Source organism: Nelumbo lutea, chromosome 4 (genome assembly GCF_056320005.1).
Source record: "Nelumbo lutea isolate HS-2025 chromosome 4, American lotus-T2T, whole genome shotgun sequence".
Classification (NCBI taxonomy): Eukaryota; Viridiplantae; Streptophyta; class Magnoliopsida; order Proteales; family Nelumbonaceae; genus Nelumbo; species Nelumbo lutea.
Genome location: NC_142687.1, coordinates 91052559 through 91073644, shown reverse-complemented (window position 1 = coordinate 91073644; position 21086 = coordinate 91052559). Strand labels below are relative to the sequence as shown.

Genomic DNA, 21086 nt, shown 5'->3' with positions numbered 1-21086 from the left:
TTGGGCTTTTCCCGACCTTTTACTAATTCTTCCTCATCTCCTGGATAGTGATGGCAACGGGGAGGGTTTTGTAAATTCTAGACTTTTCCTGTCTCCTTAAACCTCCCAACCATACCTGCTCCAAAACCCATAGCAGTATAGATTTTGAGAATCCAAATGCTACGGCACATGAAAAGGCAAAACCCTCCCTGACTGCTGACTCTACCCTCTTTGCATTCTAAGTAGGATGGTTTTACAACTTGCATCTAACTTTTTATAATTTCTTATTATATATAAGTAATAAATAAATAAAATAATATGAACAAATAACAAAATTTTTAATTATGTAAAAAATACATAAATTATTAATATCATTCACGTAAAATTTAAAATATTATTAAATTCAACACCTAATACATAAATTTTATATACTTTCCAATAATATGTGGGTTGGGGATGATCAGATTAACTTAACACCGCACCTACCCGTACCTGTACAGATTATAGAATCCCAAAACTTGTCTCTGCTCTAAGATAAAAACCCGTCCCATATATATATAGGCATTTACCAACCTAATGATGCTTTATTGAACCAATCCGGTCCAAAATATTTATTAGATTGGAGTGGACCTGATCCGTTCGTAACAAATTTATATTGGAATGGGTTGGATTAAGCCAATATCTGGTCCATTGATATAAAATAAGAATATGTCTCAATGGACCAGGTTTGGGTTGAAACCAATTTAAATCAAAATGAATTTGAATAGATTGGACCGGGTTTGGGTTGAAACCAATCTAAATCAAAATGAATTTGAATAGATTGAACCGACCAGACATTAAATTGGACCGATCTAAATTGGTCCAAAACATTCATTGGGTTGGATTGGACCTGGTCCATTTATAATGGATTCACATTGTACTGGATTGGATTCGACCAAATCCAGTCCAATTGACACCCCTACCCTGAAGGGCCCTTTCTGACTAGAAGAACCTTCCTCGTGTTTGATCCACTGTATCGTCATCACTCGTACACATGGAGGAATAATATGGGCTTGCCAATCCATTAGACGGGCCATGCAAATTGAGTTGGACCAACCAGAGCCTGGCCCACCTAATCTGAACTTCGCCTCTTATACTTTGTCCCTAAAAATCAAAACACCCGATCAGAAATTCAGAATTAAGTTTGTGTTGGGCTCAGACGGGGGGAATTTCCAATCCAGACCATCCATGAGACAAGTCCTATGGAATGACCATATATTATTCACTGCGGCTGCAAATTGAGTTGGACCAATCTGAGCCCGGCCGAACCTTTTACTGGTTTAACTTATCAAATTACGACATTGTATTTCGAGCCAAACCCATCAAACCTTAGCCCCAGGAAAGGACTCAATGTAGCCATGTGGATAATTTTACCCCATAAATCGCTCAGAATGAAAAAAACAGGGGCCATTTTAGATGCCTATTGGGCAAGGTTTTAAAATCATCATTGATTTTTAAAACATCACGGGCTGATCCATTTGAACTGAACTACATGGTTTAACTGAAGGCAACATCGTTAGGACTTAGGACTAGACCTTTTAAGTTTTCTAAATTTCTTATTGAATTTATTGTAGAAAATAATATATATTTTAAAGCATAAAATCTTGATTGAACCTAATTAAACAGGCTGTTTAATTAATTAACTGATCAAAACGTGTTAATTAACCCATGAAAGTGGCATCCATTTGAAGCCTCTCGGCCCAAGTTTCCGTCTTTCAGAGATAAAAATGTTGACTACAAGGCTATCTATGAGTCCAGATCACCTGTAAACAAAACATGTTTCAACCCTCTAAGGCTCTACTAACATAATCTCACACTGCATATCTCCTTCATGACGGGTCCTATTTTTATTGTGTGTTCTAATTTCATGGTGAAACGTGCGGTGTTAGATCAAGTTGATAGAGGGTTGAAACATGTTTTGTTGGCAGAAGATATCAACTTATTTGTCTATTGGCATTGTGCAATTTCAAACAAATTAAATAGATCCCATCAATTAATAATTTATTTTCCCTTTTGATAATAATTAATAAACTTTTAAGGTCACCACCTGTGCATCCTCCATTTGAAGTAAACTTAGGGTGTCTTAAAAAACATTGAGAATTCATTTTGATTCCACGTAGTGATCTGCTGGTCCAATTCGCATATTTGAAGGCTATGTTTGGTTTGAAAGAAAATTAGAGAGAGATAAAGCTGAGGAAAAATTGTTAATGAATTTACAAAATTTCCTAAGAACTTTCCATGAAGTTCGTAATTATAACTAATCAGGATTGCATAAGGTCCGTTACATTTACTTTTTAGGCTGACATTGAGGCCTAGCGATGCATCCTTCCCTAGGGGGTGCTTGGAAGGACGCTTGCATTGCTAAATGTGCTCTTATTTTAGGGCCCATGTGGGGTATGGGAGATGTTTTCAATACACAGTGAGATGTGTCTTTGTGAGGAGTAGATCCCAATTCCCATGTGGGAGGTCTTCAACTAAGTTGCATTGACCAAGCCACTTTGAAGAAGCTACCAAAACTAGTTTCAAGGGAAAGTCATTTCTCAGCTCAATGTAAATGATTTTGGGCTTTCCGGGCTTTTCACCAAATATAACTTCACAACTTTCCTTGTGAGTCCTGGCCAAGGTTCAAAATATCGATACAGGCTGAAATGCCGATTGGGGCATATCAGCTTGTATCTTGGGTCGCTTTTTATTTTTTTATTATTTTTTTCAAACTGATTTGGAGGGATTGGGTTAAGGCCCATCTACCCCTTGAATGGGGTCAGACTCTGAAACACTCTCTATAAGGATGTATCGAGAGGCCATCGATACGATATGTATCAATTCATACAACTCAATACGTGTTGAAATTTTGAACCTTGGTCATATCTTGCACCGTCAGATATGAAAACCCTCTCAAATGGGCACTTGCAAAATTAAACCAGTTGCTCTTAAAAAAACGCCAATGGAATCAGTCAACAATTTGTCATTTGACTTCATAGGCGGCACTAAGTAATGCAAATTGCTCTTGGCTGGATAATAAAAGAAGAGCAATCTGATGAATCATACTGGCTTACCAAATCGTGGAGAAAAGAGGGAGGAGCTGCAGTGGGGTGCCATTCCCACGAAACTGGCGCTGATAGAGTATGTATTTGGGAGAATTTCTGTTTATTAATTAAATATTTGTATTTGATTTGTCTTCAAAACCCAAAAGAATAATAATATCAACCCTTTATGATAAATAGGTGCCATTAAGTATCACATCGGCAGAACAGTGGATAAATGTATGCCCATTGGGGAATTATTAAATGAAGTTCCCCCCAACCGTTCTTGTGCACATAAATTAAAGTCAACTTTGGTGAGTATTAATGTATACAGATTATCATAGTGGGCTAAATGCTGATTTGACAATAATGTAATGACGATTTGATAAATGACTTATAAAACGCCCACAAAACCAAACACAAAAATGATAAAAATAGAAAAATCATAAGTGCATTCTTTTATGGCAATTAATTTTCATTGTCAAGCGGGTCTCACACATTGCATTAGCAAAAGGAATGCTTCAAAATATGAAAGGAAAAATGAAAAATCAAAGCATAGAAACGGTTTTATTGCTTTTGATTCGGTTAGGGGTGTTCATGGTCTGGTGGGTCTTTTTTAAAATCAAACAGGTACCATCAATTTTTACAATTTCCTAAATCGAAACCGAATCAATACCATCGGTTAAGCACCCCTAGGTTTTATTGATTTTTCATTTTTTTTTCGGTTTTTTAAGCACCCCTAGGTTTAGGTTCAGCCATGGAAGCATCAAGCATTGTCAGTTGTAAAACAGAATTGTGCAAGCAGAACAGCACCCGCTTACCAGAATTTTAGCCACGTATCTATAATGTCTTACCTTACTACATAGTGTGGACAAATTTCTCATTTTGGCCCAAAATATGAAGACTTTTGGGATCTGAGTGAATGACTCAGAAGTCAATGTCGACATCTGTAATATGAACATACATGTTAATATATATACAAGTGCTCGTTTGGGGGAATGGACCGGACTTTTGATTAAATCTGATCCGGTCTAATATGAGTCTATTATAGAAGACCAGGTCCAAATTCATTCTGATGAATATTTTAGACCATTTTGGATTGGTCTAATTTAATATATGGACTGTTTTAATTTAGATTGGTTTTAACTCAAACCTGGTCTAGTGATACATGTATTCTTATCTTCTATCAATGGATTAGACATTGTTTCAATCTGATCCAATTCAATATAAATCCATCATGGATGGATCAGGTCCAATCTAATTAATCCAATAAATACTTTGGACCATTAAGTCTGGACTGGTCTAATTCAATATGTTTGTTGGTGTGTCCAATCCATCCAAATTGATTTTCGTTTGGACGGGGTCTAACCCAAAACCGGTCTATTGACCCTCTTAATTGCGGATTTTGGATATGTAAGGTGGACCCCACCTAAAAATCAAATTAGCTGTATTTCAACAAAAATAAAGGCTTGCCCATAAAATCAAGGTTTTCGAACCACTGTTGACTTGGACAGTCAGACCATTTGGCTCAAGAACCGTTCAGGCAACTGGTTCCGTTTTACCCCAAACCCGGTTTTTTGCCAAAAACCATTGGAAAAGCCAACAACTTGTTAACTTGGGTGGTTGAACCATCGACCCGTTCAACAGTTTTTGACCACTTTTTATTTTTAATTTTTTAATTTGTTTATCAGAATGGACCGCCCATTCGAACTGGACGATCGACTTGAAAACCAATGACCAAAACGATTCCATTTGCACGTCGTTTTTTAAAATGTTGCATAAAACTTTTTTGAACCTGTTTGGGAGAGCCTCAACTTTGATGGAGCCGCTTTAAAGAAGTTATTGAAATTAGCTTTACGAGAAAGTTGATTTCTTAGTTGAATTAAAACATATTTGGGCTTTATGAGTTTTTTCACTGAACACAACTTCTATGCTTTCTGTGTGGAGCCCATCTTGTTTAGCGAGAATCGTTATTGCGTTGATTAAGAAACTGTAAGGAAGGTACTAAAATTAGAATTAGCTTCACCGGAAAGTTGATTTATTAGTTGAATTAAAGCATACTTGGGCTTTCCAATTTCTCACCAAACACAAATTATAGACTTTCTATGTGGAGTTATGGGTGTCCAAAAAAATTCGAAAAACCAAAAACCGAACCGATTGATTCAATTTTACTTTGGTATTTTTGAAAAACTGAAGGATCGGTTCGGTTTTTAGTTAACCTTAAAAAAACCAGCAGTTAACCGAATCAACTGACATATATATTTATATGTATATTATATATTTTAAATATATGTCACATATTATCTATATATTATATATAAATATATTATGTATTATATATATTTATAATATATTATATATCATTTATTATTTATAAAATAATATTATACATATATTTATATAATATATTATAAATATAAAAACCAAAAAATCGAAGTTGGTTCAGAGAAATTGAAAAACCGGTAAGACCGATTCGATTTGAAAATAATGTCTATGATTCGGTTAACTGAACTGTGGACACCCCTATGTGGAGCCTTCTTTAGCCAAGAACTGCTGCATGAAAACCCGTTGGAATATTTCTATCAGTAATTTGGCCAATCACTTGAGATATACTGATTGCACTGCTGTATATTGCAAGTTATGTAATCAATCACAAGTAAACACACCAGTGTTAACGTTTCATAAACATGAGATCAAATAAATAGATAACCAACATATACAAGCGGCTTGTATAGTCCATAATAATTATAGGGAGTTTATTGATAATATTCAAATAAATTGGATCATAATCCTTAGACCAATGATTTTGCAAACTAATCTAAGGGACTGTGTTAACAATTGAAGTGGTTGAACCGAATGATTTATTGTTTTTAGGGTCCATTTGGTTTATTGCCTTAATTAGAATCATAGTTGGAATTGAAACCCTTTGGATTTAGAACCATTGGTATATTCCCCAGCCTGTTTAGTTCAGATGGGAATTGGAATTGGTTGGAATGGGATTATTATCCTCAAGGGATAGGAAAGAAATGGCCATTAGAGGTGTTCGTGGGTCGGGTTGGGTCAGTTTGAGTCATTTTATTCAGCCAACCTGACCTAGTTGGTTTACTTATTGACTAAATCGAAACCGACCGACCCTGAAGCAAAACAGACCCAAATATGAAGGGTCGGCTTATCAGTTTAGTTGGTTTTTATATATATTTTAAACTAAAATATCCATTTCTAAATATCTATTTATATTTAAGTTTATTTATTTTTAGTTTTTATGCAAAATCAAAATATATATTTAAATCGATTAGTTTTTTATGCAAAACTGATTTTTTTGTCAATATATATTTAAATTTATACAAAAATGAATTAAATATTATACCATTGTATTATATTTGTATTGGTTTTACTTTTTAGTTTTTATCATAAATAACTAATTTTGTTTTTTTCAAAGTTCAAACAGAACAAAAATAAAATATATCAACATTTAATATATAGGGTAGGGACTGACTAATAATTACTTAAACATATAGGATCGGTTCGGTTTGGTTTGGTATGAAAACTGAAACCAAACCTAGTTGTCGGTTTATTTTCTCATACAAACCGAAACCGACCGGTGGTTTTGAAAAATCGACCAACTCGGGTTGGGTCGGGCTGGTTTGGTCGGTTTGGTTTCGCTTTGAAAACGAACCCAGTTGTCAGTTTATTTTCTCATACAAACTGAAACTGACCGGTGGTTTTGAAAAACCCACCAACTCGGTTTGGGTCGAGCCGGTTTGGTCGATTTGTATGAAAATCGAAACTGAACCTAGTTGTCAGTTTATTTTCTCAGACAAACCGAAATCGACCGATGGTTTTGAAAAACCGACCAACTTGGTTTGGGTCGAGCTGATTTGGTCGGTTTGTATGAAAATCGAAATCGAAACTAGTTGTCGGTTTATTTTCTCATACAAACCGAAACTGACCGGTGGTTTTGAAAAACCGATCAACTTGGGTTGGGTCAACCCAGTTTGGTCGGTTTGATATTTAATGTGAACGCCCCTAATGACCATTTTCTTAAATGGAAGAATGTCATTCTACTAGAATGAATGGGAATTGGATTCCAATTCCTCTCAGCCAAATGATTAGAATCAGAATTGACCATTTCGATTCTGATTGCAGACCCCTATTGCAACAAACCAAATGGACCTTTAGTGAATAAATTATTAAGGACGATCTAGCTGAGGTCAGTCCCCATTATTAATATATTTTTTATGTGGTCTTCATTAAATAAGTGGCTGGCTTATCACTTATGACTTATGTATTCTCTTGTTTCCTCTTTTAGAACAGACTTTTTACATTCCCTCTTTGATCTGGTCAATTTAAAAAAAGGGTGACCCTGTATATGCCAACTCTTTATCAAGTCAACAAGGAGAATACCAAAAGTGTGGATCCTATTCATCTCTTACCTACCAGCCAACAGCTACAACCCACATACTTAGTGTAAAACAGATCAATCAACACCTTAAACCAAGTATTACAATTATAAAAGAAAATATCAAATAAATATCACAATCTGCGTCGAATGGTGTCAATGGATCGGTTTTGGGTTGGACTCCGTCCAAACCAATATCAATTTGAACGGGTTAGATGAACTAATTAATAAAATATATTAAATTGGACCAATCTAAACTTAATGATCTCAGGTATTTATTGAATTGGATTGGACCTAGTTCATTTGTAATGAATTTATATTAGATTGAGTTGGATTGGACTAACTAATATCTTGTCTATTGATAGAAGGATACAAGTGTCAATATGGATCAGGTTTGAATTGGAACTAATCTAAATTAAAACTAATTTGAACAGATTGGACAGTCCAGGCATTGATTTGGGTCAGTCCAAAATGACCCAAAGTATTCATCGGATTAAATTGAACCTGGTCCATCTATAATGGATTCATATTAGATCGGATTGGATTGAACCACCTGGATATATGGGTCATTGACCAAGTAATGGGTTTTTATAAAATAGTGAGTTGGAAGTGGACTCAAACTAATATTGTGATCAGACCACCACAAGTCGGACAAGATGGATCAAATGAGAGGTTGAAAACACTGATGTCTATATACGAATTAGCAAAGTTTTATTTGAAGACACTGCTTCCACAGTGAGTATTGTAAAACACCAAATGGAGAAAGAGTTTGGAGTTTGGACCCAAGTTGTCCATTAAGGGAAGTAACCCGTGACATATATTAGCTTAGCTTATAAACATGGATTATTAGATTTGGTCAGTTTTCTATTCATCACGCGTATTTGGAGTATTATTATTGGTTAACACGTGTACAAGGAGAGAGAGACCACGCAAGGGGAGGGTTAAGCAACTGGTGTATACATACGCAAGACACGTTAGCATCCAAGTTAGAGTTTTTGGGATGACATGGACATTAATTGAAATCCCTTTCAATTTTCTCAACTTAATAGATACTTCATATAAAAATATATGATTAATAAAATCTTAATAATTACAATTAGACCTGTTTAAATTAGAACCCAATCCGGTAATATTATATAATAAAATGATATATATATATATATATATATATATATATATATATATACATTAACATTTTTAATATATTATTAGGGTTCTTAGGACATTATATATAAAAAAATACAGCCAATCAACTAGTATTATTGAAGAAGTGACCAATGAAGTGGTATCTATCAAAATTCATGAAGGGCTTTGATTGGTCAAACATCTTGCAATATAATGTATTTTCAATATCATAGATTTTCCCATTTTATTATTTAATAATATATAAAAATATTACATATTAATAATATATAATAAAATTTGCTTATTCAAACTATTTGAGTTCCGGCTTAGGGCTGTCAATGGGTCGGGTCAGATCCGATAGAACTGGACCGACTTGAGTGGTTCTGATTTCAAAACTTGTCCTGATGGGTCAGTTTCGGTTCTTAAAAAATTTTCGATTACTATCGGGTCAGAGCTAGGTCCACCTTGTCCCAAACCGGTTTGGACCCGACTATATATATATGTATATATGTATACATCAATACATTTATTATTGTTGTTTTATCAGTCTTCTTGTTAGCAGTTTTTATTTTAATTTTTAGCAGGGTTTTCATTGTATTTTAGGTTTTTACAGGGTTTTATTGCATTTTTAGCAAGGGTATTATTAGCATATATATCAAACCCAAGAACCGATCAATTTGGTTCTAGGTCCCGAATTACAGACCCTATAGGGTCTGGGTCAGTTCCAGGTCTATGAATTCTCTTATCGGTTCCAAGACCGATTCTACCTGGTTCCGACTCAAAACCGACCTGTTGACAACCTTACTCCAGTTTAATAAAGAGACAAATCTTCATAGCCCACGTCTAATTACAACGCGACAACCATCAATAAGTCAAAAAATAAAAAATAAAAAAGATCTAAGGCCAAAACCAATAGTTCCAAAATTAGAAATCTCTGAAAATACGGATTCGTATGAATCCACCAGATGTCTTTTTTTTTTAATTTGTAGACCCCGGTCTTATTCTTATATGCTTCTTCCGATACGGAGCCAAAAACCGATATTCCTAGGCGGATATCTTGCTACACAAGATGTCGAGAGAGAAAATTGAATAGAAGAAGGTTTGGTTTTGTGTGACCATCGCTTGCACGGTACAGCCAAGTACAATGGTGGAGACTTAAGGGGCAAGGTGGAGACTGGAGAGCAGCAAACGGCACACTACTGGCGACGACTCTTTGATGGAGAGGATACGCTCGTCCGTCGAGTCTGAGATGTTACGATAAGTCATTTTCGGATTCCAGATCTCTTGAGAATTCTGCCCATGTTTACCTACACAATATCGCAGCCACACAAAGAATATCTCATCCTCCTTTATACTATTATGCAGGACAGATGTTCCTAATTTATAGGGATAGTGTATTGTGGGTGCACGTGGGCAGGAGTTCTGAATATAAAGAGAATAAACCCATCAAAGAAACACACAAATCCATTAGTTTTACCTTACCTGTACCCGTCCATTTCATTAGAGTTCTTGGTATTGTTGGGGCACTTCAGATTGGGGTTAACATCCGCGCCCCACAGTGTGATACAGCAGATTCCAAACCCTGCATTGGTAATATTTCTTAATGATAAGTATGAGATGTACATGTGGGTGTCATCATATGATCCCTCTAAATTGACATGAAAAAAAAAATAAAAATAAAACAAAATATTCCAAATTAATAATCCAATCGCCAATGATTAATAAATTTGTTCATTTCTTCATGTTTTTTTAAACTGTTGCTATCAGAATCAGCAATACTAGAGAAGTAGAGAATCAGGGCTATTTAGGGCCCATTCGGTTCAGGGGAATAAAGGTATGGAATTGGAATGGAGTATTCGATTCTAACTATTTGGTTGAAAGAAATCGATTCTCCCATTTGAGTGAATGGGCATTCCCTACTTCTCTCTCTTGGAAATGAAATCTCATTATTGCTGATTCCACTTTACATTTTTATTTTTATCCGAATTAAATGTGGAAATATAGATGCCGATTCCCATTCCAACTGCAAACCAAATGGACCCTAATTCTCGGAAAGGGGATTGTGATTCCTTATCGGAAGATCGGATTCGTCAGCTTGTAACTTCCCCTTTCCTGTTCTTTGACGTCCATAATCTCCACACATTGCTTTTGGTTAAGGCCACGTGTCACCTCCATGGTCGGAAGGAGGCCATATCACCAAGCAATACTTGTATACAGGGAGAAATTCTGGAGGAAAGATAGCAATCCAAACACAAGAATTGCGTCCAAATTGCCATCAGCCTCAACACGCTAGGCTCAACAGGAGATGAGCAGTGAACTAGGCAATAATTAAATAATTTCAAACATGGTTTTAGTTTATTTGCTTGTTTAACTCAGGAAAATTGAAAAACTAGAGAGAGAGAGAAGTGCAAAAGGGAAAACCCAGATCCCAGAAGCAAGTGTGGAGCTTTCGGTCTTGGTTGAATGAAGCATAAAAGAAGAAAGCTTTTTCAGTCAGGTGGTGGGGTTTGCATTTATCGTACATTTCAAAAAAAAAAAAAAAAAGACATCCCACGCTTTTTACAGCAAAACTTAAACGACAAGGACAAAGAGAGATACACCCAAGCAACAGCAAAGAAATCCACATGCCCAAGTTACATAACCATATGGTCAGATTGAATGAAGATGAGCCAATAACAGAATTCCGCCACCTATTTCAGCAATTAATGACTACAGAGATTCAACTCAACACTACTCCTCTCTTGTATTTCTATCATCTGAGGCAGCTTTAACACAGTACTTGCAACTTCCGGTGGTGTTGAATTGATATTCCGATTCACATCCGACCATTGAGGAACTCCTGAAAAACCCAGAAACATGGACCAGAGCCCACAGTCGATTCAAGGCGATGGAGCCATCCGGGTGCAGATTGCAAACTACCCATCAAGCTCCACCATTTTCGAACCCCACGAGGAATCTCCAACCCCAAGTGCATGGCAACGGAATTCCAGTTCCGTCTCGGCAGGCCATGCCCCTGAGAAGAAGCTGACATTGTTTGCTCTTCGTCTGGCGATTCTTGAAAAAGCGGCCAGCGGTGTAGGAGCCTTAGGTTTCATCTGGGCAACTGTTGTTCTTCTAGGCGGTTTTGCCATTAAAATAGACACCATGGACTTCTGGTTCATCACCACAATACTCCTGATCGAAGGCACCAGAATTTTCAGCCGGAGTCGTGAGCTTGAATGGCAGCACCAGTCTACATGGCGGATAGAAGAAGCTGGGATATATAGTTTCAGGGCATTGAAATCCAGCTCTCACTTCCTTGTTCAAATCGTGACTGCAATTTTCCGGCCAGTCACTGTACTCCGGCCACAGAGCAACCATGATCGACGTGTGAAGGAGGGTACAGACACAGTAAGACCCAGCCATCGGCTTCAAAAGAAAATGCCAACCCGGATATGGGCAGCATCAGATGTCCCTTTGCTTCCATACGCAGGATGGGTTTTTCTGTCACGAAACATTGGTAAGTTGCTCTATTGGCTTCAGCTTTTATCGGCCACAGCCTGCGTGACACTCTCCCTTGTAAGGCTTATTCAGCAGGATTATGGAGACTTCAGTAATGACCCTGACAAGAAGAACCAGAAATCTGCTCTCAATATTTTCTATGGGTTGGCGTTGGCTGAAGCTCTGTTGTTTCTGACGGAGAAAGCTTACTGGGAGTGGAAGGTCATCTACTGTAAGATCTTAGAGGAGGTGAGCACGGAGTGTCGCTTAGGATATTCCGGCATGGTTTCGATCAAAAGGTTCTTCTATGATGCCTATTCGAAATGTATTAATGGCAGCATCTTTGATGGCTTGAAAATGGACCTGGTTTCTTTTGCCATGGAGCTCTTAGCCTCTGGTTCCTCTGATGAGCAGCTGATTGGAGCTAGGATTCTTCAAAAGTTCTCAACCAACCCAGAGTTTTCTAAAGACACACTGCAAAAAATTGGTATATCTATATCGGTAATTGAGAGACTGGTGGAGATGTTGAACTGGAAGGATCCACAGGAAGAAGAGACCAGGCGAGCTGCAGCAGAGATATTGTCAGAATTAGCAGGGCAAAAGCAAAATTCCCTCCGGGTTGCTGGAATTCCTGGTGTTATGGAGTCAATATCATCACTGCTCTACACTGGTCGGAGTTCCAATGGTGCAGCCGATGAAATCTGCCAGAGACATGTAGTCTTGGACCATGAACACTATGAGTTTTCAGCCTTCAGTCACTTTGGTCTTCGTATTCTGAAGAAGCTTGCTCGAGACCATGATAACTGTGGGAAGATAGGGAGCACAAGAGGTCTCCTATCAAAAATTATTGAGTTCACACATGTTGATGAGAGATGGCTGAGGGATGAGCATGTACCGGATTCTCAAATCAGGACAGTGAAGCTTTCCCTACAAGTGGTGAAGAGGCTTGCAATTACCACAGGAAGCACAGGAAAGCTTCTCCGGCGAGAGATCTCGGAGATTGTTTTCACAGTTAGCAACATCAGAGACATTCTACAGTATGGTGAGAAGCAGTCAGAGCTGCAAAAGTTGGGGATAGAAATATTAACTAGTTTGGCCTTTGAGGAGGATGCAACAGAGAGGATTGGAAGCACAGGTGGAATCATTAAAGAACTACTACATATCTTCTTCAAGCAACAAATTCCTACTGGAAAAAGACAGAAGGATGTAAGGGTTGCAGCCGGAGAAGCGGTCGCAATGCTGGCATTGGAGAGCAAGAGAAACTGTCATCGGATATTGAAATTGGGGGTACTACATAAGCTTGTTCTGGCACTGGGGGAACCGGTACTTTGCATACATTCAGCAAGAATTTTGAGGAACCTATGTGCCTACAGTGAACCAGGTTGCTTTCTCCATTTGAAGGGAGTCGCTGCTGCTGCACCCACTGTAAGTTCCAAGGCATTTTGATTATTTAAAACCCAATTTTCCTTGCATTCCAAAATTGAAAATGCATATTCATTGATATTGATGGAAGAACAATGATTTTTTTATCATGTAAAATGGGTTTGCCATCTCTGAATTCAGAATACAAAATAAGATATCCTAAGTTGTCCATCTATCTTACTTACAGGTTCTCAAGGCAATACAGTCATCAGACAAAAAAATACAGGAAGTAATGATTGGACTTGCAGCAGAGGTTTTCAGATTCATGGATTCTCAAGAAGCAGATACAGTGTTTGATCAAACGAGTATCAGAAAGAGCGATTTAGCGCAGGAGCTTGTACAGATTCTGCAATGTTACCAGTATCCCCATATCAGAGTTCCGCGAATGAGGAGGTTTGTCATTGAGTTGGCAATTTGGATGATGAGAGACAGAGAAGAAAGCACTCGCATGTTCAAGCAACTTGGATTGGAAAAGGAGCTTGAGAATGTCATAGAGACAACAGCAGAGATTGAGAACTTCAATATTTTCTCAGGGACTGTTGGCATTAGCCGACACAGCAAGACGATCCACTCACTTGTTGATACTGCACTAGAGTTGCTGGCTGCTGTATAGAAACTGGGTATAGATTAAGTTTGTTGTAGTATTCTCAATGATTTTTTTGATTGATGATGGATATACTTTTATTATGTAAATAAGTGCCAAGCACCCCAAGATATTGGCTAGCATTTGCTACCCATCCCATTCCTCTTTCTCAATGCAGATATTTTCGACAATATCTGTTGTGTTTGTGCCTTGAATTCTTTGGTTGCGACCCACTTCATGACCTATTATGCAAAATTTCATAATGGTTTGTGGTGAATTCTTTGTTTAAATTCTTAAGGCATATTCAGCTTATGGGTCCAACCTGAATATGACATGTTATGTAGTTTAACGGCTTTCTCTTTTACGTAGGCTATAAGCTGAACCACACAACTCTATGTTACTTTGTTTCTTTCTTCTCTTTATCTCTCTTTTTACTTCGTTTTTGTATCATACAAATCTGTATTTATAGGTTTTGCACAACAATATCTTTCTTCAAAGAGAACAATGCTTGAATGAATAAAGAGTGAAAATTCCTGCAAATCAACTCTTCATGAGTGCATTTGCAACTTTGGAGTGGGGGTGTGGCAAGAAGGTATTAAAAATGCCAGAGGTTAGGTCTGTATCCAATCCACCTTTCCCCAAGATTCCAGATTGCCAGAACTAGAATAGCCTTATTGAGGAATTAGTTTTTGATAAGGACAATGGGAAGACATTTGAAAACGAGTTCTGTTCTGGAAGGAGAAAGAGAGATCTAGAGAATCCTTAGGAATTTAAATATAAGAAGGTTTTGTCTGAACATTGCTTGCACGGTATAGAGAAGTTTTGCTACTTGTAAACACAACAATGAAAACTTTAAGGGCAAGGTGGTGATGAGGAAGAGCTTATGACGAACTGATCAATGAAGCTGTTTTGAGTGATAGATGGTTTAGATGAAAAGATAAGTAGACAATTCTGGTTGAAAAACTGAAGGAATATTTAATGAATTATAAAATATTATTTTATAAGCATGGACACTTGGACAACCGATTCCTACTCAAATCAATTTCAAGGAGTAAAAAGGAGAAAAAAAAGTTGTCAAATATCAATCCCAAATTCCAAGCAGTGATCATGAATGGAAAGTTGTTAAGCAGTAAGTGTTAATTAAGAAGCAACTTGTGATAATCAATGATACCCAAACATGAATACAGACACGAGAAATGGGGATACCGCTTTCCATTTTCTTAAATTCTGGACACGGATATGGGTACATGTATCTCATTTTGTCTATTTTTTAAACCTTTGTGTCTTTAAGAAAGCTTATGTCTGCTAAATTTAATGGCCACTGCTTCAATTAAACAAATTGTGGAAAAATCTCAAAGAAATAAGCATATGCACCAATTAAATCAAAACTACCGGGGATAATAAACCCAAGACCTGCATACGATTGGCAAAAATAGAAAAATCAACATGAAAAACACAAAACAGAGAAACTCAAGAATAGTACACATATATTTGTGGTTTGACTTATAACTTACATCTACCCGTAAAGGAGGAGCTGAAATCCATTATATAGAAAACGACAATGGAGATTATAAAATTGGGAAAATTCCCAATTAGTACTCTATGCTTTGGGTCTATTGTCACATTGGTCCCCGAACTTTAAAATGCGACAATTCAATGCCTAAACTTTCAAAACATGACAATCCAGTACTTGCTGTTAACTAGTTGTTAACCAGTCGTTAAGTGACATTTGAAAAAGGTACAAATGTCCTTCCAGTGTCATCTAATTTTCTTTATCAACCATCTAAACATTGACAAAAAATTAACTGTCTCAAATCATTGCCTCTTCTATTCAAGAAAGTTGGGGTCACCAAAATGCCCACTTAAACGTGACCCAAACTTTCTTGGATGGAAAAGACAAAGATTTGGGACTATTAATTTTTTGTCAATGTATAGATAGTTGATAAAGAAAATTAAATAACATTTGAAGGGCATTTGTGTCCTTTTCAAATGCCACTTAACCGTTGGTTAACAACTAATTAAAGGCGGGTACTAGATCATCATGTTTTAAAAGTTTGGATACTTAATTATGCATTTTAAAGTTGGGAGACCAAAATGGCATTAGGCCTAAAGTACAGTGTATTAATTAAAAAATTTCCCTATAAAAATTGTACAAACCCCAATACACTCGAGCTCTCGCTCTCTCTCTACCTCTTTTGCAAGCCTAAAAATTGCATAAGAAAGAAAACCCCTAAAAACAACATAACATAATGCAAATGGATCGGGTCCATACCCCTCTTCTACCACAAACAAAGAATTCAAAGTCACAACATAACAACTACCACTACATCCATCGTTTATCATTTAGGGCATTATAATCATTTTAAACATGAATTTTGTTCAAAAATAAAGAAAAAGAAAAAGAGAATGATGAGAAAAAGGGAAGGCAACCAAAACCCAGAAGGGGATAGTTTTGCCTTGGAATTGGGAGCTTGGTGTAAAGAAGGCTTCTCAATCATGGGCCTTCCACTAACCCATGCTTCTCAAAAAGCAAGACATCCCACTTTCTAAATTAACAGACAAAGGACAAAGAAGGAAACTCCCAAGCAACAACAAGGAAAAGCCTTGCTCAAGTTACAAAAGATAACAAGAAAAACCAACAATAACAAAACTCCACCCTGATTGAGAAATAAATGATGAAATGTCGCTCTCTTCCCATTCTTCCACATTGTAGTCGTGCTACCCAAGCTGATCATCCTCCATTTCCAGTATTTTAGCATCCTTCTATCTATTCTCTCCGCTGCAGAGCTTCAAAACAGTAGCAATCTCAACTTTGCTACTCTTTAATCCAAATGACCTCACTTTCAGTTGGGCAGTTGAGGAGCTCCTCAAAATCAAGCAACATGGGCGAGAACCCACAGTCAGTTCAAACTGGTGGGGCTAACATGGTGCAGACTAGGAACTTCTCCTTGGGTTCCACCATTTTCGAACCTCAAGGGGAAGCTCCTACTCCAACTGGGTGGCAAGAGATGTCTGGTTCCTCAGCAGGTCATGCGCCTGAAAAGAAGTTGATATTATTTGCTCTTTGGCTTGCGACTCTTGAAAAAGCAGCCAGTGGGGTAGGAGCCCTGGCTTTCATCTGGGCAACTGTTGTTCTTCTGGGCGGCTACGCCATCAAACTAGATACCACGGACTTCTGGTTCATCACCACCATACTTTTAATTGAAGGGACCAGAATTTTCAGCCGGAGTCGTGAGCTCAAATGGCAACACCAGTCTACGTCGAGGATTGAAGAAGCTGGGATATATAGTTTCAGGGTGCTGAAATCCAGCTCCCATTTCATTGTTCAAATCACAAAAGCAGTTTTCCGGCCAGTTACTAAAAGCCTGCCACACAGCAGCCATGATCGACGTGTGAAAGAGAGCACTGATACAGAAAGAGCCAGCAATCGGCTTCGAAGGAAAATGCCAACACGGATATGGGCAACATCAGACGTCCCCTTGCTTCCATATGCAGGATGGGTTTTTCTGTCACGAAACATTAGTAAGTTACTCTATTGGCTTCAGCTTATATCGGCTACTGCCTGTGTGATACTGTCCCTTGTGAGACTTATTCAGCAGGACTTCGGAGAATTAAATGATGATCCTGACAAGAGGAACCAGAAATCTGCTCTAAATATTTTCTATGGGTTGGCACTGGCTGAAGCTTCGCTGTTTTTGATGGAGAAGGCATACTGGGAATGGAAGGTCATCTACTGTAAGATATTAGAACAGGTAAATGATGAGTGTGGGTTGGGAGATTCCGGCATGGTTTCGATCAAACGGTTCTTTTATGATGCATATTCGAGATGCATTAATGGCAGCATCTTTGATGGTTTGAAGATGGATCTGGTTTCTTTTGCCATGGAGCTCTTGGCCTCTGATTCCTGTGATGAGCAGCTCATTGGAGCTCGGATTCTTCAAAAGTTCTCAACCAATCAAGATTTTTCCAAAGAAACACTCCAAAAGATTGGCATATCTATATCAGTGATTGAGAGATTGGTTGAGATGTTGAACTGGAAGGACCCTCAAGAAGAAGAAATCAGGCGCTGTGCTGCAGATATCTTGTCAGAACTAGCACAGAAGCAGCAAAACTCCCTTCGAGTTGCTGGAGTTCCTGGTGCTATGGAATCGATATCATCACTGCTTTGTACTTGTCGAAGTTCCAATGGTGAAGTGGATGAAATTTGCCAGAAAAATGTCATATGCGACCAGAAAATTTATGATTTTTCAGCTTTCAATCTTTTGGGCCTTCGCATTCTAAAATGCCTTGCACGAGATCATGATAACTGTGGGAAGATAGGGAGCACAAGAGGCCTCCTGTCGAAAGTTATTGAGTTCACACATGTTGAAGAGAGGTTGCTGAGGGATGAAAGTGTGCCTGATTTTCATGTTAAGACAGTGAAACTATCCCTGCAAGTGGTGAAGATGCTCGCAAGTACCACAGGAAACACAGGAAAAGTTCTTCGGCAGAAGATCTCTGAGATTGTTTTCACTGTCAGCAACATCAGAAATATTCTGCAGTACGGTGGCAAGCAGCCTGAGCTGCGAAGACTGGGAATTGAAATCGTAACTAGTTTGGCCTTCGAAGAGGAAACAGCAGAGAGGATTGGAAGCACTGGTGGAATTATTAAAGAGCTACTCCATATTTTCTTCGAGCAACAGACGCCTATTTTCTCTAAGAAAGAAACTGCAAAAAATCAGAAACATGTCAGGGTTGCAGCTGGAGAAGCACTTGCAATGCTGGCATTGCAGAGCAAGAGCAACTGTCACCAGGTATTGAAGCTGGGAGTGATAAATAAGTTTGTTCTAGCACTGGAGGAACCTGTATTTTGCCTACATTCAGCAAGAATTTTGAAGAACATATGTGCCCATATTGGGCAAGAACCAGATTGCTTACTCCATTTGAAGGAGATCACTGATTCTGCACCCACTGTAAGTTCTCTAACTTTATGTTTAAAACCCTATTTTCCTTGCATTTCAAAATTGAACATAATAATAACGATAGTTCCATGTTTCAATCTGCAAAATGGGTTTTTCATCTGAATATCAAAATTTAACCTAAGATACTTAAATTGTCTACCTTTATCCTTGATAGGTGCTCAAGGCAATAGCATCAGAGAACAACAAAATAAAGGAAGTAATGATTGGACTTGCAGCAGAGATTTTCAGGTTAATGACTTCTGAAGAAGCAGATGGAGTGTTTGATCAAACAAACATCAGAAAGAGCAGTTTAGCCCAGGAGCTTGTGCAGATTCTGCTAAGTTACAAGTATCCCCATATCAGAGTTCCACAAATAAGGAGGTTTATAATTGAGCTGGCAATTTGGATGATTAGAGACAGTGAGGAAAACATGCATATCTTCAAGCAACTTGGAATGGAAGAGGAGCTTCAGAATGTCATAGAGACAACATCAGAGCTTGAGAACTTCAATATTTTCTCAGGGACTGTTGGCCTAAGTCCACATAATACAACAATCCATTCACTTGTTGACACTGCATTAGAATTGCTGGCTGCAGTGTAAAAACTGGGTACAGAGAGTTTATCTCCCCCTTTCCTTTGTACTTAATCTCTATTTTTCTTAATGAAAGTGATTTGTTATTGATCAAAAAGAAAAAAAAAAAAGAAAACTGAATCCATAAACCCAACAATATGTATGTACTTAATCTCCATTTTTTTTTTCAAATACGAAAGTGTTGATGAATAAAGAATGAATTTGCCTGCAGTCTAGCTTTGTATGGGTGCCTTTTCCAGTTTTGGGTTGGGGGCATGGAAAGGGACAAGTACAATTTGCTGTCTAAAAGATTTGCTCTTTCACAGTTGCAGAAATGTAAGTTTTCATCTAGGCCGAGGAACAGTAATCCAAGGTTAACCCCTTATGTTTATCCTTTCACTTGGATGAAGAGAAATAGGAAGACGGGCTTCTATTTGTTAGTGTCCACCAAGATTGTGCGAAGCCCAAAGAGAGTGTCTGGACTCTGAATTGTTATTGTTATTATTGCTTATTATCAAATCGTCTCCCTCACAACTGATGATACAGTCTAGTAACGAAAGTTCATAGAAGAACAGAAGATGGTTGTTTACCAACTCGTCATCAAATATGTGATAAGTGACCAGACAAAGGAATGGTCAACTGAAGCTTAACCTGATTAAACCGAATCCTCAAGCCTGACTCTAACTCAGTCCAACTGGGTAAGCAAAATAGAAAAAGAAATAGTCAAGATATGAACTTGGAAACAACCAAATGAAACACAGCCATTGCACTAACATATTTCAAAACATTACAAGCCCTCTTATTTTCTATGCTTCGATATCAACAGCAAGTATTTTTACAACATTTCTTCATCAACTACTTTTGAAGAAGTTCAGACCCCAACGGTGCATCAACCCATCCATGATATGGTTGTTTGGATTCTTCTGCACTGTCAAGGTGGCCCGTGTTCCATCTGACATGTCAGCTGCATCTTGTTGTGATCTGTCACCTTCTGATGGACACTGGACACTTGCAGAGGTCTCTCTACAGGCAGAAGTCCCTATACTTCCTATATTGATAGAAGATGGAGGTGCCTTGTATTTTGTTCCTGAAGAAGACACACTTGCATCAGGTCCATGTCGTTCATAATCTGAACCATGACTGTCTGTAGCTGATGTGGAACTCTCGTCCATCTTCAAGGGCCTGCAGTTCTTTGAGGTAGAAGAAGCTTCTATGTTGTCCTTTTGTGAACATTCAGGTGAACTGGTGCTTACATTGGGTATTTGTTCCTTTTCAGTAGGAATAGGCTGTCTGACCTCCAAATCCTTCAAAGATTCTATCACTGCTTCCATGATCATCTGCATGTTGGGCATTCGAGTCAAGTGAAATGAAATTCATTAATTATAGGGGCGTGAACACGGACATGCATACATGCATTAAGATAAAAAAAGATGGAAGCTCCGTTATCACTAAATAAATAATTGATTATGGTGATAATATCTAATTGTATTGATTTGGGACTCGGAGATCTTCTAAGATAGTCATT

At 37.8% G+C, this 21086-nt stretch overlaps 3 protein-coding genes across 5 annotated transcripts in view; 2 read left to right on the top strand and 1 right to left on the bottom strand.

Moving 5' to 3' along the window:
• The first annotated feature begins 11119 nt into the window (after positions 1 to 11119).
• On the top strand, positions 11120 to 14241 carry LOC148861761 (uncharacterized). Its single transcript, XM_088982661.1, has 2 exons — positions 11120 to 13470; positions 13655 to 14241. The coding sequence occupies exons 1-2, from the start codon at positions 11422 to 11424 to the stop codon at positions 14078 to 14080; spliced, it is 2475 nt and encodes an 824-aa protein (XP_088838787.1). The 5' UTR covers positions 11120 to 11421; the 3' UTR covers positions 14081 to 14241.
• A 2489-nt stretch (positions 14242 to 16730) lies between these two features.
• Positions 16731 to 19790, top strand: LOC148861760 (uncharacterized). The gene is made up of 2 exons (XM_088983119.1): positions 16731 to 19002; positions 19166 to 19790. The coding sequence occupies exons 1-2, from the start codon at positions 16882 to 16884 to the stop codon at positions 19589 to 19591; spliced, it is 2547 nt and encodes an 848-aa protein (XP_088839245.1). The 5' UTR covers positions 16731 to 16881; the 3' UTR covers positions 19592 to 19790.
• A 502-nt stretch (positions 19791 to 20292) lies between these two features.
• LOC148861759 (uncharacterized) overlaps positions 20293 to 21086 on the bottom strand; it is a 55268-nt gene continuing 54474 nt past the window's right edge. For all 3 annotated transcript variants that reach the window (XM_088985500.1, XM_088985503.1, XM_088985501.1), the window contains one exon: positions 20293 to 20898. In XM_088985500.1, the coding sequence (XP_088841626.1) occupies positions 20413 to 20898 (486 nt within the window). In that variant the 3' untranslated portion in view covers positions 20293 to 20412. The remainder of the gene's footprint in view (positions 20899 to 21086) is intronic.